At 42.4% G+C, this 21,457-nt stretch overlaps 1 protein-coding gene across 1 annotated transcript; it reads left to right on the forward strand.

Moving 5' to 3' along the window:
- The first annotated feature begins 9 nt into the window (after nt 1-9).
- On the forward strand, nt 10-18,190 carry LOC106568356 (fructose-1,6-bisphosphatase 1). Its single transcript, XM_014138636.2, has 7 exons — nt 10-318; nt 1,904-2,066; nt 2,149-2,241; nt 16,200-16,340; nt 16,745-16,882; nt 17,060-17,179; nt 17,397-18,190. The coding sequence occupies exons 1-7, from the start codon at nt 149-151 to the stop codon at nt 17,583-17,585; spliced, it is 1,014 nt and encodes a 337-aa protein (XP_013994111.1). The 5' UTR covers nt 10-148; the 3' UTR covers nt 17,586-18,190.
- Nucleotides 18,191-21,457: the final 3,267 nt, after the last annotated feature.

Raw genomic sequence — 21,457 nt, forward strand, 5'->3', positions numbered from 1 at the left:
CTGTGATTGGTTCAAACACCCTCTCGACTCTTTAGTTCTATTTTAACTTTAGGGTGAGGCTTTGAGGAACTCACCTGTCCCGGTCCCCCAATCAGCAGGAATACGTCGCGGGGCAAACAAGCTCAAAGAACCAGTACAGTTCGTCACCATGTCCGAACGAGGCACGTTCGATACTAATGTCGTTACTCTTACGAGATTCGTGCAGGAGGAGGGAAGGAAGGCGAAGGGAACGGGAGAACTGACCACCCTCCTCAACTCTATCTGCACAGCCGTTAAAGCTATCTCCACCGCTGTCAGAAAAGCTGGGATTGCCAACCTGTAAGTTTCTGTGCGTGGTTGTTGGTTCGGTCCCCACAGGGAAAAGTAGGAACATCTATGTACGTTTAATGACAATGTAAAATGTCGACAGATTTACATGAGAATATTTAAAAAGCCACATGATTATTATTATTTTTTTCCACCAGAAATGTGTTTCAATCAAATTGACTTGTTGCGGATAAAAGGCTGTGCGTGATAACGTAGTGCACATAAAATACATATTGCGATTGAATTGCCATGTAGGCTACCCAAAAATAGTGGTAAACTCCTTAATGTGCAAATATTGATAGGATGGTTATTATATCTAAATACATTTGCAGTCACATGCTATGTTGTGGTCCTCCCACTACAACTCGGGAAAGCATGCAGTTTATTCAACTTCACAGGGTGGTGAATGTACAAGGGGATGAGCTTCATGCTCCTTTCCAATAAATACAGGGTCTTATTCTGGTGGCATGATGGTCAGTGCTTGGCTGCCGTTTGACAAATAAAATTAATATTGCTCTTATCTATAATAATCTCATAATATAGGTAGCCTACCAGCACTGTATCAGCGAGCTGTTGGTTAAAGCACATGGGCCAAGACCAGAGTGGGTACGTTTTCTATATAATGCAACAGTTTTTTTTTTACAACCATCAGTAGAATTTAAAATGTGATGGACATCCGTTTTAACTTGTATTTTTCATTTAGTACATGGGAATTTAAAGGTAAAGTTATTTGTATGTGCATTACTTCATCACGCACAGCATTTTAAACAGTCTGATTTAATGGAAATAACACCTCCGATTTTTGAATATTCGCATAAAAATCTGTCACAAATTGGATGGAAAATTAGCTAGTGATATGGTCAGTCATTGATAATTTCTCGCACCATGTGTCACATTTATCAACTGAGCGCAGTAAAACGATACTGATCGTCTGATCAACAAAGTGATGCTGCAGAAAATGTGAGTTGTGGATTCTTATCCCCTCTGTGCTATATGGTAATCACAAAGCACTGGCAATAAGTGAATGATTATATCAATAGCAGGGACCGTCCAACCATATGCCGGGTAGGGAGACTAAATCAAATATTTACCTAGTCGGATATTATGCATGAGTCTGACAGTCCAGCTAATGAGGTAATACTGTTGTCAACTTCGACTTGGGTCAATGTCCATAAGTTTCTTTCTTTGGACTCGATGTTGTTTTCATAAATGCAAGCCAGAGCTATTGTAATGCAATAGGCTACTCACAAATCATTCATTTATTTCCTCTTGAGACATGTCCATTGTCTTCATTAGGAGGAAGTATAGGCCTATTACCTATTTATCAGGAATTTCTTTATAGTCCTCCATTGTCAGGAATTTCCTTGATGACTGACAGTCAATGAAGGCCAAAAGATGGTATCACTCTCTGTGCCCTGTGAGTTGATCCAGACTGCACGCCCACTGTCACAGAGCCATCATAGAAACCCTTTACCCTTGTCACTCCCTCCTTGCAATTGTGACAGAAATAGGCCTACTGTGGTGATATTACTACTCACATGTCTGCCCCCTGCCCATCTCTCTCTCCCTTCCTTCTTTCTCTCTCCCTCCCCTCCAGCTATGGCATTGCTGGGAGCACCAATGTGACCGGTGACCAGGTGAAGAAGCTGGATGTTCTGTCCAATGACTTGGTCATCAACATGATCAAGTCCTCTTTCACCTCCTGTGTCCTGGTGTCAGAGGAGAACGAGAGGGCCCTCATTGTGGAGCCAGAGAAACAGGTAGGTGTGTGTGTGTGTGGTCCAGATTGAAGTTGAGGTATGTCTTGTAACATCAATGCGACAATGTCCTTTTTTTTCACAGGGAAAATATATTGTGTGCTTCGACCCACTGGATGGCTCGTCAAACATTGACTGTCTTGTATCAATTGGAACCATTTTTGCCATCTACAGAAAGGTTGGTGACTCTTTTTGTTGCTGGTGTTTTATTATTCCTCTACGGAAGCCCTGTGGCCCTAGGCAAAAAAAATGTAAATACTTAAAAAAAAAAAAAATACTAAGTTGTTCAAATGAGATATTGTTGTTCGAACAAGTTACTAAGTCGTTTGAACAGGTGATCTTGTTTGAACAACTCAGCTGTATAAGGAAATAAGCAAACAGGAAACCACTCACCCAGAGGCGGCGCTCCTAGTGGCCAGAGACTTTAATGCAGGGAAACTTAAATCAGTTCTACCTAATTTCCATCAACATGTTTAATGTGCAACCAGAGGGGGAAAAAATTCTAGATCACCTGTACTCCACACACAGAGACGCATACAAAGCTCTCCCTCGCCCTCCATTTGGTAAATCCGACCACAACTCTATCCTCCTGATTCCTGCTTGCAAGCAAAAATTAAAGCAGGAAGCACCAGTGACTTGGTCTATAAAGTGGTCAGATGAAGCCGATGCTAAACTACAGGACTGCTTTGCTATCAGACTGGAACACGTTTCTAGATTCTTCCAATGGCATTGAGGAGTACACCACATCAGTCACTGGCTTTATCAATAAGTGCATTGAGGACGTCGTACCCACAGTGACTCTACGTACATACCCCAAACAGAAGCCATTGATTACAGGCAACATTCGCACTGCGCTAAAGGGTAGAGCCGCCGCTTTCAAGGTGCGGGACTCTAACCCAGAAGCTTATAACAAATCCTGCTATGCCCTGTGACGAACCATCAAACAGGCAAAGCATCAATACAGGGCTAAGATTGAATCGTACTACACTGGCTCCGACGCTCGTCTTGTGTGGCAGGGCTTGCAAACTATTAGACTACAAAGGGAAGCACAGCCGCGAGCTGCCCAGTGACACGAGCCTACCAGACGAGCTAAATCACTTCTATGCTTGCTTCGAGGCAAGCAACACTGAGGCATGCATGAGAGCATCAGCTGTTCCGGACGACAGTGATCACGCTCTCCGTAGCCAACGTGAGTACGACCTTTAAACAGGTCAACATTCACAAGGCTGCGGGGCCAGATGGATTACCAAGATGTGTGCTCCGGGCATGTGCTGACCAACTGGCAGGTGTCTTCACTGACATTTTCAACATGTCCCTGATTGAGTCTGTAATACCAACATGTTTTCAAGCAGACCACCATAGTCCCTGTGCCCAAGAACACAAAGGCAACCTGCCTAAATGACTACAGGCCTGTAGCACTCACATCCATAGCCATGAAGTGCTTTGAAAGGCTGGTAATGGCTCACATCAACACCATTATCCCAGAAACCCTAGACACAGCCCAATTTGCATACCGCCCAACCAGATCTACAGATGATGCAATCTCTATTGCACTCCACACTGCCCTTTCCCACCTGGACAGAAGGAACACCTATGTGAGAATGCTATTCATTGACTACAGCTCAGCGTTCAACACCATAGTGCCCTCAAAGCTCATCACTAAGCTAAGGGTCCTGGGACTAAACACATCCCTCTGCAACTGGATCCTGGATTTCCTGACGGGCCGCTCCCAGGTGGTGAGGGTAGGTAGCAACACATCTGCCATGCTGATCCTCAACACTGGAGCCCCCCAGGGGTGCATGCTCAGTCCTCTCCTGTTCACCCACAACTGCATGGCTAGGCACGACTCCAACACCAAGTTTTCAGATGACACAACAGTGGTAGGCCTGATCACCGACAATGACGAGACAGCCTATATGGAGGAGGTCAGAGACCTGGCCGGGTGGTGCCAGAATAACAACCTATCCCTCAACGTAACCAAGACTAAGGAGATGATTGTGGACTACAGGAAAAGGAGAACCGAGCACGCCCCATTCTCGTCGACGGGGCTATAGTGGAGCAGGTTGAGAGCTTCAAGTTCCTTGGTGTCCACATCACCAACAAATTAGAATGGTCCAAACACACCAAGACAGTCGTGAAGCGAGCACGACAAAGCCTATTTCCCCCTCAGGGAACTAAAAAGATTTGGAATGGGTCCTCAGATCTTCAAAAAGTTCTACAGCTGCAACATCGAGAGCATCCTGACTGGTTGCATCACTGCCTGGTACGGCAATTGCTCGGCCTCCAACCGCAAGGCACTACAGAGGGTAGTGCGAACGGCCCAGTACATCACTGGGGCTAAGCTGCCTGCCATCCAGGACCTCTACACCAAGCGGTGTCAGAAGGCCCTAAAAATTGTCAAAGACCCCAGCCACCCCAGTCATAGACTGTTCTCTCTACTATCGCATGGCAAGCTGTACCGGAGTGCTAAGCCTAGGACAAAAAGGCTTCTCAACAGTTTTTACCCCCAAGCCATAAGACTCCTGAACAGGTAATCAAATGGCTACCCGGACTATTTACATTGTGTGCCCCCCCCCAACCCCTCTTTTACGCTGCTGCTACTCTGTTTATCATATATGCATAGTCACTTTAACCATATGTACATGCTACCTCAATCAGCCCGACTAACCGGTGCCTGTATGCAGCCTCGCTACTGTTATAGCCTCGCTACTGTTATTTTTCACTGTCTTTTTAACTGTTTTTATTTCTTTACTTACCTATTGTTCACATAATACCTTTTTTTGCACTGTTGGTTAGAGCCTGTAAGTAAGCATTTCACTGTAAGGTCTAGACCTGTTGTATTCGGCGCACGTGACAAATAAACTTAGATTTAATTGGTCTTTTCTCTAAGCATAACTTGTTATGCAGCTTGTCAGACCGTGTAATGGTTGCTGCAGCCATTCATTTGTATTTATTATGGATGCCCCATTAGCAGTTCTACAACTTTGAAAACATAATACATTCACAACAGATTTCACAACACATCACTGATTCCATGATTATTCATTGACTGTTCTTTGATAACCTAAAGCAGGGCTGCTTCTGAATGCCATAACTTTTAAGTGAGGAGCAGAGCCTAATTTGAGCAGATCCCTATCCTGCTCCAATTTTGCTCTGGTACTGCTCAGCCACAAGGTCTGGGCATGTTCTGCCTAGTGTTTTTTGTTTCCTTTTTCACTTCTTACTGGGACCCTATCCACAGTAGCCTATATCTAGTTTACAGCAGTGGTGTAAAGTACTAAAGTAGTTTTTGGGGGTATCTGTACTTTACTTTCCTATTTATATTTTGATACATTTACTCGTTACATTTTGAATGCTTAGCAGGACAGGAAAATTGTCTAATTCACACACTTATCAAGAGAACATCCCTGGTCATTCCTACTGCATCTGATCTGGCGGACTCACTAAAGACATGCTTCGTTTGTAAATTGTGTGTTGGAGCATGCCCCTGGCTATCCGTAAATAAATGTAAAAAATACAAGAAAATGATGCCGTCTGGTTTGCTTAATATAAGGAATTTGAAATGTTATACTTTTACTTTCAATACTTAAGTATATTTAAAATCAAATACGTAGACTTTTACTCAAGTAAGATTTTGCTGGGTGACTTTTACTTGAGTCATTTTCTATTAAGGTATCGTTACATTTACTCAAGTATGACAATTGGGTACTTTTTCCACCACTGGTTTACAGTGCCTTCGGAAGGTAAATCAGACCCCTTGACTTTTTCCACATTTTGTTACTTTACGGCCTTATTCTAAAATGTCTTAAATTATTTTCCGCAATCTACACAATGACAAAGCAAAACAGGTTTTTAGAAATGTTTGCTAATTTATTAAAAATAAAAAAACTGAAACTACATAAGTATTCAGACCCTTTACTCAGTACTTTGAAGCACCTTTGGCAGCAATTACAGCAATGTGTCTTGGGTATGATGCTGCAAGCTTGGCACACCTGTATTTGGGGAGCTTCTCCCATTCTTCTCTGCAGATCCTCTTAAGCTTGTCTTGGCTGTGTGCTTAGGGTCGTTGTCCTGTTGGAAGGTGAACCTTCGGCCCAGTCTGAGGTCCTGAGCACTCTGGAGCAAGTTTTCATCAAGGATCTCTCTGTATTTTGCTCTGTTCATCTTTGCCTCGATCCTGACTAGTCTCCCAGTCCCTGCCACTGACAAACATCCCCACAGCATGATTCTGCCACCACCATGCTTCACCGTAGGGATGGTGCCAGGTTTCCTCCAGATGTGATGCTTGGCATTCAGTCAAAAGAGTTTCATCGGACGAGAGAATCTTGTTTCTAATTGTCTGATAGTCTTTAGCTGCCTTTTGGCAAATTCCAAGCGGGCTGTCATGTACCTTTTTTACTGAGGAGTGGCTTCCGTCTGGCCACTCTACCATAAAGGCCTGATTGGTGGAGTGCCTCAGATGGTTGTCCTTTTGGAAGGTTCTCCCATCTCCACAGAGGAACTCGAGAGCCCTGTCAGTGACCAGTGGGTTCCTGGTCACCTCCCTGACCAAGTCCCTTCTCCCCCGATTGCTCAGTTTGGCCGGGCGGCCAGCTCTATGAAGGGTCTTGGTGGTTCCAAACCTCATCCATTTAAGAATGACGGACAATTCCTTTGACCTCATGGCTTGGTTTTTGCTCTTACATGCACTGTCAACTGTGGGACCTTTTTATATAGACAGGTGTGCACTTTCCCGAACGCACTGTTTCCTGTTTCCGGTCACAACTTGCAGACTTGTTTACGCTGCTGTGCGTTTTGTTGCCGATCTTACTTTGCTACCTGACGGTTTTTACTTTTTCATTACCGTATATTTTTACTTTTTCCCTCACTCAACTTTTTCACCCCGGAGGTTTTATCTGGACATGGTTCGTCAGGACTTCAAACAGCCGAAGCTAAGTAACATTAACATGATGCCTTCTAACTCGGAGGACCTGAGCCCTAGGACCATGCCTCAGGACTACCTGGCATGATGACTCCTTGCTGTCCCCAGTCCACCTGGCCGTGCTGCTGCTCCAGTTTCAACTGTTCTGCCTGTTCTATGGAACCCTGACCTGTTCACCGGACGTGCTTGTTGCACCCTCGACAACTACTATGATTATTATTATTTGACCATGCTGGTCATTTATGAACATTTTAACATCTTGACCATGTTCTGTTATAATATCCACCCTGCACAGCCAGAAGAGGACTGGCCACCCCTCATAGCCTGGTTCCTCTCTAGGTTTCTTCCTAGGTTTTTGGCCTTTCTAGGGAGTTTTTCCTAGCCACCGTGCTTCTTTCACATGCATTGCTTGCTGTTTGGGGTTTTAGGCTGGGTTTCTGTACAGCACTTTGAGATATCAGCTGATGTACGAAGGGCTATATAAATAAGATTTGATTTGATTTGAGGTGTGTGTGTGTGTGTGTGTGTGTGTGTGTGCCTTTTCAAATCATGTCCAATCAATTGAATTTACCACAGGTGGACTCCCAAGTTGTAGAAACATCTCAAGGATGATCAATGGAAACAGGATGCACCCGAGCTTCTTTTTTTTTTTTTTTGTCTCATAGCAAAGGGTCTGAATAGTTATGTAAATAATTTCTGTTTTTATAAAAAAATGTCGCTTTGTCATTATGGGGTAGTGTGTGTAGATTGCGGAGTTTTAATAAATTTTATTATTTTACAATAAGGCTGTAATGTAATTTTAAATTTGGAAAAAGTCAAGGGCTCAAGGCACGGTATACTCTACTTTCTAACATTAGGATATGTAGTTTCTATTTTGAAGGACTTCAAATATATAAACAGATGTTTTTGGTAGGCACTACATAGGCTACTGTTAAATGTATTTGAGTTTTCCTTGGAATAGAATCACCATAATATAAATAAATTAATAATTAAGCTAAAATATCAAATGCATTTACATTGGAGTCATTTATCAGACGCTCTTATCCAGAGTGACTTAGTTAGTGCATTCATCTTAATAAATAGTTACTTCATTGAGATGAATGCACTATCAGCGAAGTCAGAGCTAGAAAGAGGGAAAAGAGTCAAGTGCGAGTGTTGGTTCACAAAATAATTTTTTGTGTGGGGGTTTGACATCAGAGGGGTTGAGTGTTTGTTTCTTGAGGAGGGGAGTGACTCAGGCAATTTTGAAGTCAGAGGGGATGCAGCCAGTAGTCAGGGATGAGTTGATGAGGGACGTGCGGAATGGAAGGTCTCCAGAGATGGTCTGAAGGAGGGGTTGGTCGAGCGTGCAGGTTGTCGGGCAGCCGGACCTCACTAGTCGTAAAATTATCTGGCATGAGAGGGGAGGAAAAAGGTCAAGGCGTAGGGTAGTTATGTGTGAGTGGGACCAGTTGATTCAGTAGGCTGAGTGAATAAAGAGCGGATGTCATCAACCTTTTCAAAGTGGTTGACAAAGTTGTCCGCAGAGCGGGAGGGGGGTGTATGATTAAGGAGGGAGGAGAAGGTGGTGAAGAGTTTCCTAGGGTTAGAGGTAGAAGCTTGAAATTTAGATACACTCAGAGGGAGTGAAGGCTGATAGGTCTTCCGAAGTTTAGTTTTCCTCAGCTGACTGCAGCCCTGTTCTTTAAGGTTACAATGAGTCACGGAGGGGAGGGCCGGCTGGAAGGAAAGGGGGCAGTGCGAGTTATAGGCTGTGGAAAGGGAGGATGGTAGGCTTGAAGAGGCAGAACCAAAAGGGAGGGATTTAGCAAAAGGGAGAGATGATAGGAGAGAAGATTGCGACTGCGCATGAGATTAGTAGGCGAACAGCCTCACGTAAAAATGAGGTCATGCGTATTGCCTGCCTTGTGAGTGGAAAGGGTGAGGTCAAAAGAGGCAAGGAGGGAAAGAAATGGAAAGAAATTAATTGAAGGCAGACGTCGGGAGGTTGAAGTTGCACAGTATGAAGAGCGGTGCGCCAACGTCAGCTTTTCAAGGTGTGAAGCTTATTGATGAACTCTCCAAGGGAACCTGGTGGGTGATAGATGACGACAATGTTAAGCTTGAGTGGACAAGTGACAGTGACCGCATGGAATTCAAATAAGGAGACGGACAGGTGAGGGAGTGAAGAGAATCTCCATTTAGGAGAAATCAGCAGCACTGTGCCACCACGGCAACGAACAGATGCTCTCAGACTATGAGAGAACATAGTCAGGTGAAGAGCAGCTGGAGGAGCAGTGTTCTCTGGGGTGATCCATGTCAGAGCCAGAAGTTAAGGGTTCTTGACCACAGATCAGCAGTTCCAAACGCTGCTGAAGAACAAGAATTCCACATGGGTTGTGCATACATGCTACACTAAATTAGAAGGGGTTGCAGCCAAGGGGTGGGGAGTGTCTGTAAAGCCTACAGGGAGCGGAGCGAGCAGGGATAGAAAACACACATAGTTGCCAAAGCTACAAAAGAGCAAAATTAGAAAAGAACTATGTAAGATACACAAGTGGTTGGGAGCCTTCCTTTCTTTCCTTCTTGGAATAACTCTGCATATGTCACCAATTGCCATTCCAAAAATAATCATATTCTTTGTTGTAGGGAATTTTTGGGGGGGCATATCTTTTACGTAATGGTGGCGCTCTAAGCATGGTTAAATTCCCATAGTAACACAGCCATTTTAAAAGCGCAGGGCTTGTGCAATGTTCCATGACTACATTTTTTTTGTCTTACAGGAATAATAGACGTACATATGAGGAAAAAGCTGAAGTCGTAACCTTTTCACGGATGTAATATGATCTTGTCTGATTTCGAGTTCGTCCACTAGATCACATGACGTGACTTGGCCACTTGAAACCAGATACATCCGTCTGGTTTGATCTGGTTTGGGTCGTACTTCACTGTGCGAAAATTGCGGAAATAACAAGCATACAGGCGCGGTAAACATAACTATTGTGCCCATTGGAAACAAGTGCAAGTTAGATTGATGGATGCATTCAAGGTAATGTCATTAAATGTGGATGGATAATAAATGGATTACATTACGACGACCACCAGAGGGTGTACCCTTTCCGTGCATACAACATGTTTGTACTTTTGGTGACTTGATAGTCAGTCTGATTTGCTCCTATATATGTATTTCTATATTTTCTGTAAACAGTATTTAATTTGTGCAGTGCATTTCCCACGCTCAATACACATGTGAAACTTGTTGGTGCCTGCTTCTGTGCACCAATCATTTGACCGCTGCAGTTTGAGATGATTTATTCCCTTTTATTTATGAAAAGAAGCTGATACTGGCCTTTATTATTTAACATTTATAGTTTTGTTAAATTGATTTATATTATGTTTCTATTAAAATAAAATGCATTTTACAGTAGCCTATGTATTGCTTACCTAAAACATCCGTTAATACATTAAGTCCTTCAAAATAAACGGCATATCCTGATGTTAGAAAGTAGAATATAAACACATGCAACAATTTCAAAGATTTTACTAAGTTACAGTTCCTATAAGGAAATCAGTCAATTGAAATAAATTAATTAGGCCCTAATCTATTGATTTTACATGACTGGGAATACAGATATGCATCTGTTGGTCACAGATCCGAAAACCAGTCAGTCTCTGGTGTGACCACCATTTGCCTTATGCAGCGCAACATATCTCCTTTGCATAGAGTTAATCAGGTTGTTGATTGTGCCATGCTGTCCCACTCTTCAATGTCTGTGCGACGCTGCTGGATATTGGCGAGAACTGGAACACACTGTTGATGCAGAGCATCCCAAGCGTGCTCAATGGGTGACAGCCATGGCTTGATTCGTATGCAGGCCATGGAAGAACTGGGTCATGTTTCAGCTTCCAGGAATTGTGTACAGATCCTTGTGACATGGGGCAGTGCATTATCATGCTGAAACATGGTGATGGCGGCAGATGAATGGCATGAAAATGGACCTCATGATCGCGTCACGGTATCTCTGTGCATTCAAATTGCCATTGATAAAATGCAATTGTGTTCGTTGTCTGTTGCTTATGCCTGCCCAAACTATAAACCCACCATGGGGCACTCTGTTCACAACGTTGACATCAGCAAACCGCTCTCCCACACAATGCCATTCTGCGGTTGTGAGGCCGGTTGGACATACTGCCAAATTTTCTAAAACGACACGAGGTGGCTTACGGTAGAGAAATTAATGTTAAATTCTCTGGAAACGGCTCTGGTGGACATTCCTGCAGTCAGCATGCAAATTGCACGCTCCCTCAACTTGAGACATCTGTGGCATTGTGTTGTGTGATACAACTGCACATTTTTGGTGGCCTTTTATTGTCCCCAGCACAAGGTGCACCAATGCAATGATCATGCTGTTTAATCAGCTTCTTGATATTCCACACCTGTCAGGTGGATGGATTATCTTGGCAAGGGAGAAATGCTCACTAACAGGGATGTAAACCAAATTTGCGCACAACATTTTATAAGATTTTTGTGCATATGGAAAATTTCTGGGATCTATTATTTCAGCTCATGGGACCAATACTTTACATGTTTTGTTTATTTTTGTGTAGATAAAGGCTACTCTGGGTGGGGTAGGCTAAATAATTACAACCGACTAGGGCTAATTAATACACCCCAGCCCACCCCTCCATTAACCTTTTTCTTAAAGCTAAGGATCCGGATCATGTTCTACGCATGGGTTATTTTATGCATACATTCGTTTTTCTAATGTTATTGCTGCTCACATTCCCGCTCCCTTCATGTTTTGCTCTTTACTCACCCCATTCTGAACTGTGAGGCAGCGTATGTCTCTGCCTCCATATTTCTGAACAGCTGAAATAAAACCCTGCCTCGATTTGAATGAACATTCAGAAAGTATTCACACTCCTTGCCTTTTTCCACATGTTGTGTTAGTCTGAATTTAAAATGTATTACATTGAGATTTTGTGTCACGGACCTACACACAATGCCCCATTTATGTCAAAGTGGAATTATGATTGTAAAATTGTACAAATTAATTAAAATTGAAACGCTGACATGTCTTGAGTCAATTAGTATTCAATTCCTTTGTTATGGCAAGCCTAAATAAGTTCAGGATTAAAAATGTGCATAGCAAGTAACATACTATGTTGCATGGACTCTGTGTGCAATAATAGTGTCAACATTATTTTTGAATGCTACCCCATCACTGTACCCCACACATACAATTACCTATAAGGTCCCTCAGTCGAAGTGAATTTTAAACACAGATTCAACAACAAAGACCAGAGAGGTTTTCCAATGCCTTGCAAACAAGGGCACCTATTGGTGGTAGATAAAAAAAAAAATTTAAAAGTTGAGAAAAAGCAAACATTAAATATCCCTTTGAGCGTGGTGAAGTTATGAATTACACTTTGGATGGTGTATCAATACACCCAGTCAGAAAGTAAAACTCCAAAAATGTGGCTAAGAAATTATTTATATCCTGAATACAACGCATTAGGTTTGGGGCAGACACATCACTGAGTACCACTTTATATTTTCAAGCATGGTGGTGGCTGCATCATGTTACAGGTATGCTTGTCATCGGTAAGTATATATATATATATATATATATATATATAGAAACGGAATGGAGCTAAGCACATGCAAAATCCTAGAGGAAAACCTGGTTCAGTCTGCTTTCTAACAGACACTGGGAGACAAACTCTCACCTTTCAGCAGCACAATAACCTAAAACACAAGGCCCCAAGATGACATTGAATGTTCCTGAGTGGCCTAGTTACATTAGACTTAAATTGGCTTAAATCTATGGCAAGACTTGAAAATGGCTGTGTAGCAATGATCAACAACCAACTTGAAAGAGCATGAAGCATTTAAAAGAATAATGTGAAAATATTGTACAACATGTATTGCCTCAGGAGTGTGAATACTTATGTAAATGTATTTTTCTGTATTTAAATTTCAATACATTTGAGCACATTTCTAAAAACATGTTTTCACTTTTGCCTCTTAAGGATCCACCCCTTTTTTTTTTCAATTTCTGCCTAAAATGACACACCCAAATCTAACTGCCTATAGCTCAGGCCCTGAAGCAAGGATATGCATATTCTTGATACCATTTGAAAGGAAACACTTTGAAGTTTGTGGAAATGTGAATGTAGGAGAATATAACACATTAGATCTGGTAAAAGATAATACAAAGAGAACCATTTTTTTTTATTTTTTTTTATTTTTTTTTTGTACCATCGTCTTTGAAATGCAAGAGAAAGGGCATAATGAATTATTCTTGCCCAGGCGCAATTTATACTTTGGTCACTAGATGGCAGCACTGTATGTGGAAAGTTTTAGAGTGATCCAGTGAACTCTTACATATCTATTTAAAATGTTGTATCAAGACTAACCAAATGTGCCTAATTGGTTTGTTCATAATTGTGCACTCTCCTCAAACAATAGCATGGTATTATTTCACTGTAATAGCTACTGTAAAATGGACAGTGCAGTTAGATTAACAAGAATTTAAGCTTTCTGCCCATATCAGATTTGTCTATGTCCTGGGATTTTGTTTTGTTTCTTACAACCTCATGCTAATCACATTAGCCTACATTAGCTGAACCGTCCTGCGGATGGGACACCGATCCTGAAGAAGATTTGTCGGGGGGAGGGGGTTTATTGTGTACATTTTGTCAATTTAATCAATTTTTTATTCAGGCCGTAACACAACAGTATGTGGAATAAGTCAAAGCATATGAAAACCTTCTGAGGGCACTATATCTTCTGAAGGCTACAACCTTCTCTCTCTGTAACGTCTATTGCACTTGCACAAGCAGGATGCAGTCCCTACACTTTGGGAACATTTTGTGTGATGATGTAGGCTAATATTTATAGTTGCTGCAATATCTTAGTTCCCGATAAAATAACACAACTTGACTGCCTGTCTGTCTCCTGTGCAGCTTAGCCAATGTTTGTAATTAAGATGAAAAAATAACATTCAATCACTAATTAGACTGCGTGTCTGTGTCTTGCTGCATTCCACCTCTGGGCAGCCGAACGTTCATGTATCCAGACCAATAAAAGGAGTCTGACAATGGGCAAGTTAATTTTACATAGCCTGATACCATATATGCTGATATTGTGAGGAGAGGAAATAGCTGCATATAACTCAACAGTTAAGAAGAACATGAAATCGATAGACTGCCTGTCTGTGTTGTGCTTATGTTTGCAATACTGACAACAACATTTGTATGAATGTTTCGATAATGTATTTTGTATAAAGCTCCACGTACATGCTCTGGCACTCAAACAGCCCTATTTTAGGCTATCAAAGAACTGTCAATGAACAATCCTATCAATGGATGGAATCAGTGAATGAATGGCTGCAACAACCATTACACGGTCTGACAATCTGTATAACAAATGAGGCCTAATTAGACAAAATAACAATTACTCTCGTTTGAATGACTTATCTTGTTTGAACAAATTTTTTTTACTAAGTCGTTCAAACAAGAATTCCAAGAGTCACATTATTTAAAAAAGAAATTGCCTTGGGCTTCCGTAGTCCTCCGTGCCCATAACATGCAGTGCCTTCGGAAAGTATTCAGACCCCTTGACTATTTCCAAATGTTGTTACGTAACAGCTTTATTCTAAAATTGATGAAATTGTTTCTGTTCCCTCATCAATCTACACACAATACCCCATAATGACAAAGTAAAGACAGGTTTTTAGAAATGTTTGCAAATGTATTTAAAAAAAAATGGTATAATACTGAAATATCACATTTACATAAGTATTCAGACCCTTTACTCAGTACTTTGTTGAAGCATATTGGCAGTGATTACAGCTTTGAGTCTTAGGTATGATGCTACAAGCTTGGCACATCTGTATTTGGGGAGTTTCTCCCATTTCTTCTCTGCAGATCCTCTCAAGCTCTGTCAGATTGGATGGGGAGCTTTGCTGCACAGCTATTTTCAGGTCTCTCCAGAGATGTTCCATCCGGCTCTGGCTGGGCCACTCAAGGACATTCAGAAACTTGTCCTGAAGCCACTCCTGCGTTGTCTTGGCTGTGTGCTTAGGGACGTTGTCCTGTTGGAAGGTGAACCTTCGCCCCAGTCTGAGGTCCTGAGCACTCTGGAGCAAGATTTCATTTAGGATCTCTCAGTACTTTGCTCCATTCATCTTTGCCTCGATCCTGACTAGTCTCCCAGTCCCTGCCACTGAAAAACATCCCCACAGCATGATACTGTCACCACCATGCTTCACCGTAGGGATGGTGCATGGTTTCTTCCAGACGTGACGCTTGGCATTCAGGCCAAACGGTTCAATCTTGGTTTCATCGGACGAGAGAATCTTGTTTCTCATGGTCTGAGAGTCTTTAGGTGCCTTTTGGCAAACTCCAAGCGGGCTGTCATGTGTCTTTTTACTGAGGAGAGGCTTCTGTCTGGACACTCCTACCATAAAGGCATCATTGGTGGAGTGCTGCAGAGATGGTTGTCCTTCTAGAGTTTATCCCATCTCCACAGAGGAACTATGGACCTCTGTCAGAATGACCATCGGGTTCTTGGTGACCTCCCTGACCAAGGCCCTTCTCCCCCGATTGCTCAATTTGGCAGGGTGGCCAGCTCTAGGAAGAGTCTTGGTGGTTCCAAACTTCTTCCATTAAAGATTGATGGAGGTCACTGTGTTCTTGGGGACCTTCAATGCTGCAGAATGTTTTCGCTACCCTTCGCCCGATCTGTACCTCCACAGAATCCTGTCTCTGAGCTTTACGGACAATTCCTTCGACCTCATGGCTTGGTTTTTGCTCTGACATGCACTGTCAACTGTGGGACCTTTTATAAAGACGTGTGTACCTTTCCAAATCATGTCCAAACAATTGAATTTTCCACAGGTGGACTCCAAGTTTGCAAAAATGTCTAAAAACCTGTTTTCACTTTGTCATTATGGGCTATTCTTTGTAGATTGCGGAGGATTTTTGTTATTAATTTAATCCATTTAGAATAAGGCTGTGATGTTACAAAATGTGGAAAAAGTTATGGTTTGAATACTTTCTGAAGGCATTCTATATTCTCAGACGTTCCGTAACAGTTCCACACATTCTTCGTTTTTAGACACTTTGTTTCAGTATGTCAGATTAGTGTGCCAGTTTCTACTGTAGTTAGTTACTGTTTCACTGTTCTTCTGTTATTTTTGGTAACACCTATCCACGTGTTTATCTCCCAGACAACAGATGATGAGCCCAATGAGAAGGACGCACTGCAGTCTGGACGCCACATCGTTGCTGCCGGTTATGCCCTCTACGGCAGCGCCACCATGATGGTGCTCTCCACAGGTCAAGGGGTCAACTGCTTCATGCTCGACCCTGTAAGTTTTTTAAATCAAATCAAACCTAGGGGTGAACTGCTTCATGTTCAACCCTGTAAAATCCAAATCAAACTTTAAAAATGTAAAATAGCAACACACTACAGTAAAACTATAAAATGGAATAGATAAACAAATAAGAAACGGCAGTATAAGAACATATAAACACGTCTAAATCCAATAGTCAATGAAGAGACAGGAGAGGTGCCCTTCATTGATTTATATTTAATCCATGAGGTGCTCTTTGGTCATGCGATGAATTACTATAGAACCAAAAATAAGTTAATGCTGGATGGTAAACGAAGCCTTTGTGCAAACAAACTTCCAGAAGTAATCAAGACTCACATTTAGTAGGGGAAAAAGTCAATGAAGTTGCTGAGTCACGTCCCTGTTCTGTATGTTTTTAGTCTATCGGGGAGTTTATCCTGACAGATAAGGACGTGAAGATCAAGAAGAGGGGGAAGATCTACAGTCTGAACGAAGGCTATGCTCAGCACTTCTACCCAGACATCACAGAATACCTGAAGAAGAAGAAATATCCAGAGGTAATTTAGTAACTATACACCTGAAAGGGCTTAAACTGTAATTCTGCACCACTAACTAACTCTTTAGGTACTATGAAGTGACCAATGCAGTTAATGAAATATGCCTCGTGGTTGTCTTACTTACTTTTAAATGCACCTATTGTAAGTCGCACTGGATACATTGCTTTTTGTTTCCAGGATGGGAGTGCCCCCTATGGTGGGCGTTATGTTGGCTCCATGGTGGCTGATGTGCACAGGACTTTGGTGTACGGAGGAATCTTCTTATACCCTGCCAATGTCAAGAGCCCCAAGGGCAAGGTGAGTGAGACAGAGCTCTTCAGGTCATATAAATGTTATATCTACTTTGAAAAAAACCAAAAAAAACTATAGGTTACATACAAATAACCAGAAGTAGAGTGCTGGCTGTGCTCAAACAATCAATGATAAAAGGTAGAATGAACTAGACCATTTCTCGATATATATATATATATTGAAGTGACTAACCATCGTCTCTCTTCCACTCCGTCCTGTGTAGCTGAGGCTACTGTACGAGTGCAACCCCATGTCTTTCATCATCGAGCAGGCTGGAGGCATGGCCACCACGGGGGAGATGAATGTCCTGGACATCAAGCCAGAGAACATCCACCAGCGAGTTCCTGTGGTCCTGGGCTCCCCTGAAGACGTCCAGGAGTACGTCGCCATCTACAAGAAGACACGCATGTGAGGCTGCGCTGGAGCCTTCTCTGGACCCACCATGACCTGCTTCTCCACAAGGGTTGACCTTTGACCTGAGCTAGTAATCTTTGTATCATATGAATGGAGCTGTGGATATACAGTATATATCATGGAATATATATATATATCATGCCCAGTTGTTTAGAAGTTGAGGTGATTTGTTGATCAGATAATTGGGGCAGTGCTTTTCTCCGGCTGATCCTTTTGAACAAGCCGAGTAGTATTTTACCTCCACCATCTGACCAACCAGACCTGGGACCAGAGATACTTCAGGGGGAGAGAGTAGGGAGGAGTCTTTCAATGACCTGGGCCTACATCTTAATAGTTTAAAGTTTCTTTCCCTATTCAATTGTCCTTCTACAACTGTGCTGATCTAGCAAGACAGGATAGGGGAGAGAGGAGAGGAATCCAATTTAGATGATTGATGATGCAACCCTTCGGCGTCTTACTGTTTGGATCCCTGAACTAAGACCCCTCATGGACAAATATTAGGCCTACCTCAGCCTTATTATGTAGTGTATTGTAGAGTTGTTGTGTCATTTGCACTGGTGGACCTAAAATATGTTTTTGAATAAAACCCTATGTTAAAATCTCTCCACTTGTCCATGTTGTGTTGCTGACCCACTAGCAGGGGGACGTAGTACTCCTTCATAGGCATACAGCATACAGTGTGTCAAACCATGAGAATCCTGTTTCTAATATTATCAACACCAGGTGGTGTAGTGGTAATTCTTTGCTCAGTTGTCAATCCAAAAACATTCTCAGACTATACTAATTTGTGGTGGTTGCAAAAGGAAACAGTAGGTTACAAAGAAACAAAAATGTAAAGTAGGCCTACTCAGGTAATAACAATTATACCACAGCTGTGTATGTTGTCAATCATGTACATTTGTTTAATTGTTTTATGTTGTACATTTACAGCAATTTGTTCAGGAAAGTTAAACCAAAAATATATATTTTTAAAGAAGTGAAACTGATGACTAAAAGTGGATGTTTCTTGTCTTGACAAGGCTTAGCACGTGATTCTGTATTACCCAATATAACACACACATCACTCTACTATGCTACACGCTCCATCAGCTGATCAAAGCCAAGCCGCGTCATCCTGGGGCCTAGGTGATGGGGGTTGTGGTCATACAGCCCCGCATCTGGGAAGGTAAAAGAGGAAATCTTTTTCTAATCAAGTAAGAGGAACTATGACACAGTAGAAGAGCGGGAAGACAGCATTCAGTAAGGCAGCATGTGCTCTCTTGTGTTCTTTTTAGTGTGATTAGTCATGTAGCTGAACAAGCAGAAACAATACCCTGTGACAAGCAATCATCACAACGCTGCTGAAAAGCCAGACTGGCAGAAAGTAGGCCTGTCTGGACAATGCCTATCGTAGTCATCGAAGCCTATTATCAGCCTATGAATGTGTGATGATAGGGGAAAAGTATTCAAATAGGGGTCCTGTTACCAAGGTGTTGTTGATCTTGCTATACAATTTAGGTTTATGAGTTAGTACCCTACTTGACGATAATATCTAATCCTATCTACTCTCAGGTGCTTTCATGTACAACATTACAATACATGTTTGTTCTTTGTGTTGCAAAGGTAAGGCTAGTATTTATCAAGTGCCATTCTCTGGCAAGCAAGACTAGCATAAGAAGGTCTGTAAATGGTGAGGATGAAGGAGTGAGAGTGTATTGGTACTGGGTAAGAAGAGAAAAACACCTAGAGTAGCATAGCCTTTTCCCCTTACTCATTTCCCCTAGACAAGACGTTGTCAGTCAATCGCACAACATCACGAAAACCACAAAATACCAGTTCTGTTTTGTTATTACAAATACATCCAAACAAACCGTACAGATTGAATTACAGTCTTAAGTTTCTCTCACTCTTTATTTTGTTCTTAAATGTATTCAGTTCAAATATAGTAGAGCATAATCTCTCATTCATATGAATGTAGTGTTGTCCCCATGGAGCTCCAGAATACATTGAATGGGAAACATTGTGGGTGCTTCTTGAATGGTGAGCTGTTTGAGTAACAAAGTTGACCGTGGGGGAGTGGTTGCTGCTTACGTTGTGAGTATGACAAGAGGCCGCATAAGTATCAGTGTCCTGCATAGAAAACAGGTTATTAATCAAAGGCTGTTGCTCTGGCTCTTAGCTGTAATGCCCTAGATCCATAATGTACTGGAGCCAAATTAAAAAATGAATAAAATGAAGTGTTCAATTATCCTTTCTACACATTTGTGACTTTCTCAACATTATAAATGTGTGTGTGTGTGTGTATGGACGTGTTTAACTATACTTGTGGGGACCAAAGGTTCCCACAAGAATAGTAAACAAACACAAATTTGACCAACTGGGGACATTTTGTTAGTCCCCACAGGGAAAAAGGCTATTTCTAGGGGGTTTGTGGTTAAGGTAAGAATGAGGGTTAAAGGTTAGGTTTAGGGTTAGATTTAGAGTTAGGGCTTAGGGAAATTAGGATTTGGAATGGGAATTAATTGTGTGTCCCCACAAGATTAGTTAAACAAGAGAGCGAGAATGTGTCGTAAAACAGAATGTCCTACAATTCCTCCCACAACCATGAGGCATAACAGTCTCTAGATTGGAAGGCTCTTGTCCCAGCATGACCGTACAGCACCTTTACTCAACAAACACTAGCTGCAGATAAAGAATAGTACAGAGGAAACCCTTTTTCTCTACCTCATGTTTTCGAGTTCTAGTCTTCCTCAATGTCTTATCACTCTCAGTGGCTGTTGGTCTCAGCTTCACACATAAGGCTCCGTTTAAAAATAGACTACCTCATGGGTATCATGTGTCTATAACAGTGTTGTAAACAAATAAACAAACCGTAAGCACAAACTGACTTCTTATGTGACAGAGAATGTAGTCTTGTTGATCTTGACCTCATTAAGTAATGCTTCAAATAAACTGAACGCTGATGGACAAGGATGGTCTCTTAATTAACATACTGTTGATTGTGTTTGCAAAGTCACACAAGCTCATGTAGTGAGTAAGAGAGGCTTCATGCCCATAGGGGGCACAGGGGCACGTACCCCCTCAGATTTGTCCTTTTAAATGTTTTTTTTTTTTTATGGATTAGGACCTGCGCCACTTCCTGTGTGAGGTAGGGTCGTACTCTATGGATGTTGTAGAGCATGAACCTGCAGTAGCGGGTCACTGCTTTGATGTTTGCAGAGAACGACAGGGTGTTGTCCAGGGTCACGCCAAGGTTCTTTGCACTTTGGGAGGGTGACACTGTGGAGTTGTCAACCGGGATGGAGAGGGCTTTGAGGTGGCAGGCCTTTCCCGGGAGGAAGAGTAGTTCCGTCTTGTCGAGGTTGAGCTTGAGGTGGTGGGCTGACATCCAAGCTGAGATATCTGCAAGGCACACAGAGATGCATGTCGCCACCTGGGTGTCAGAAGGGGGGAAGGAGAAAAGTAGTTGAGTGTCATCCGCATGGCAATGATAGGAGAGACGTGAGGATATGACAGAGCCAAGTGACTTTGTGTTTAGAGAGAAGAGGATAGGGCCTAGAACCGAGCCCTGGGGGTCACCGGTAGTGAGAGTACGTGGTGCAGACACAGATCCTCTCCATGTCACCTGGTAGGAGCGGCCTGCCAGGTAGGATGCAATCCAAGAGTGTGCATAGCCTTAGACGCCCAGCCCTGAGAGGGTGGAGAGGAGGATCTGATGGTTCACGGTGTTAAAGGCAACAGATAGATCTAGGAGGATGAGAACAGAGGAGAGAGAATCAGCTTTGGCAGTGCGGAGAGCCTCTGTGACACAGAAAAGAGCAGTCTTGGTTGAGTGACCCGTCTTGAAGCCTGACTGGTTAGGGTCAAGAAGATCGTTCTGAGAGAGATAAC

The sequence above is a fragment of the Salmo salar genome, chromosome ssa13 (genome assembly GCF_905237065.1).
Source record: "Salmo salar chromosome ssa13, Ssal_v3.1, whole genome shotgun sequence".
Classification (NCBI taxonomy): domain Eukaryota; kingdom Metazoa; phylum Chordata; class Actinopteri; order Salmoniformes; family Salmonidae; genus Salmo; species Salmo salar.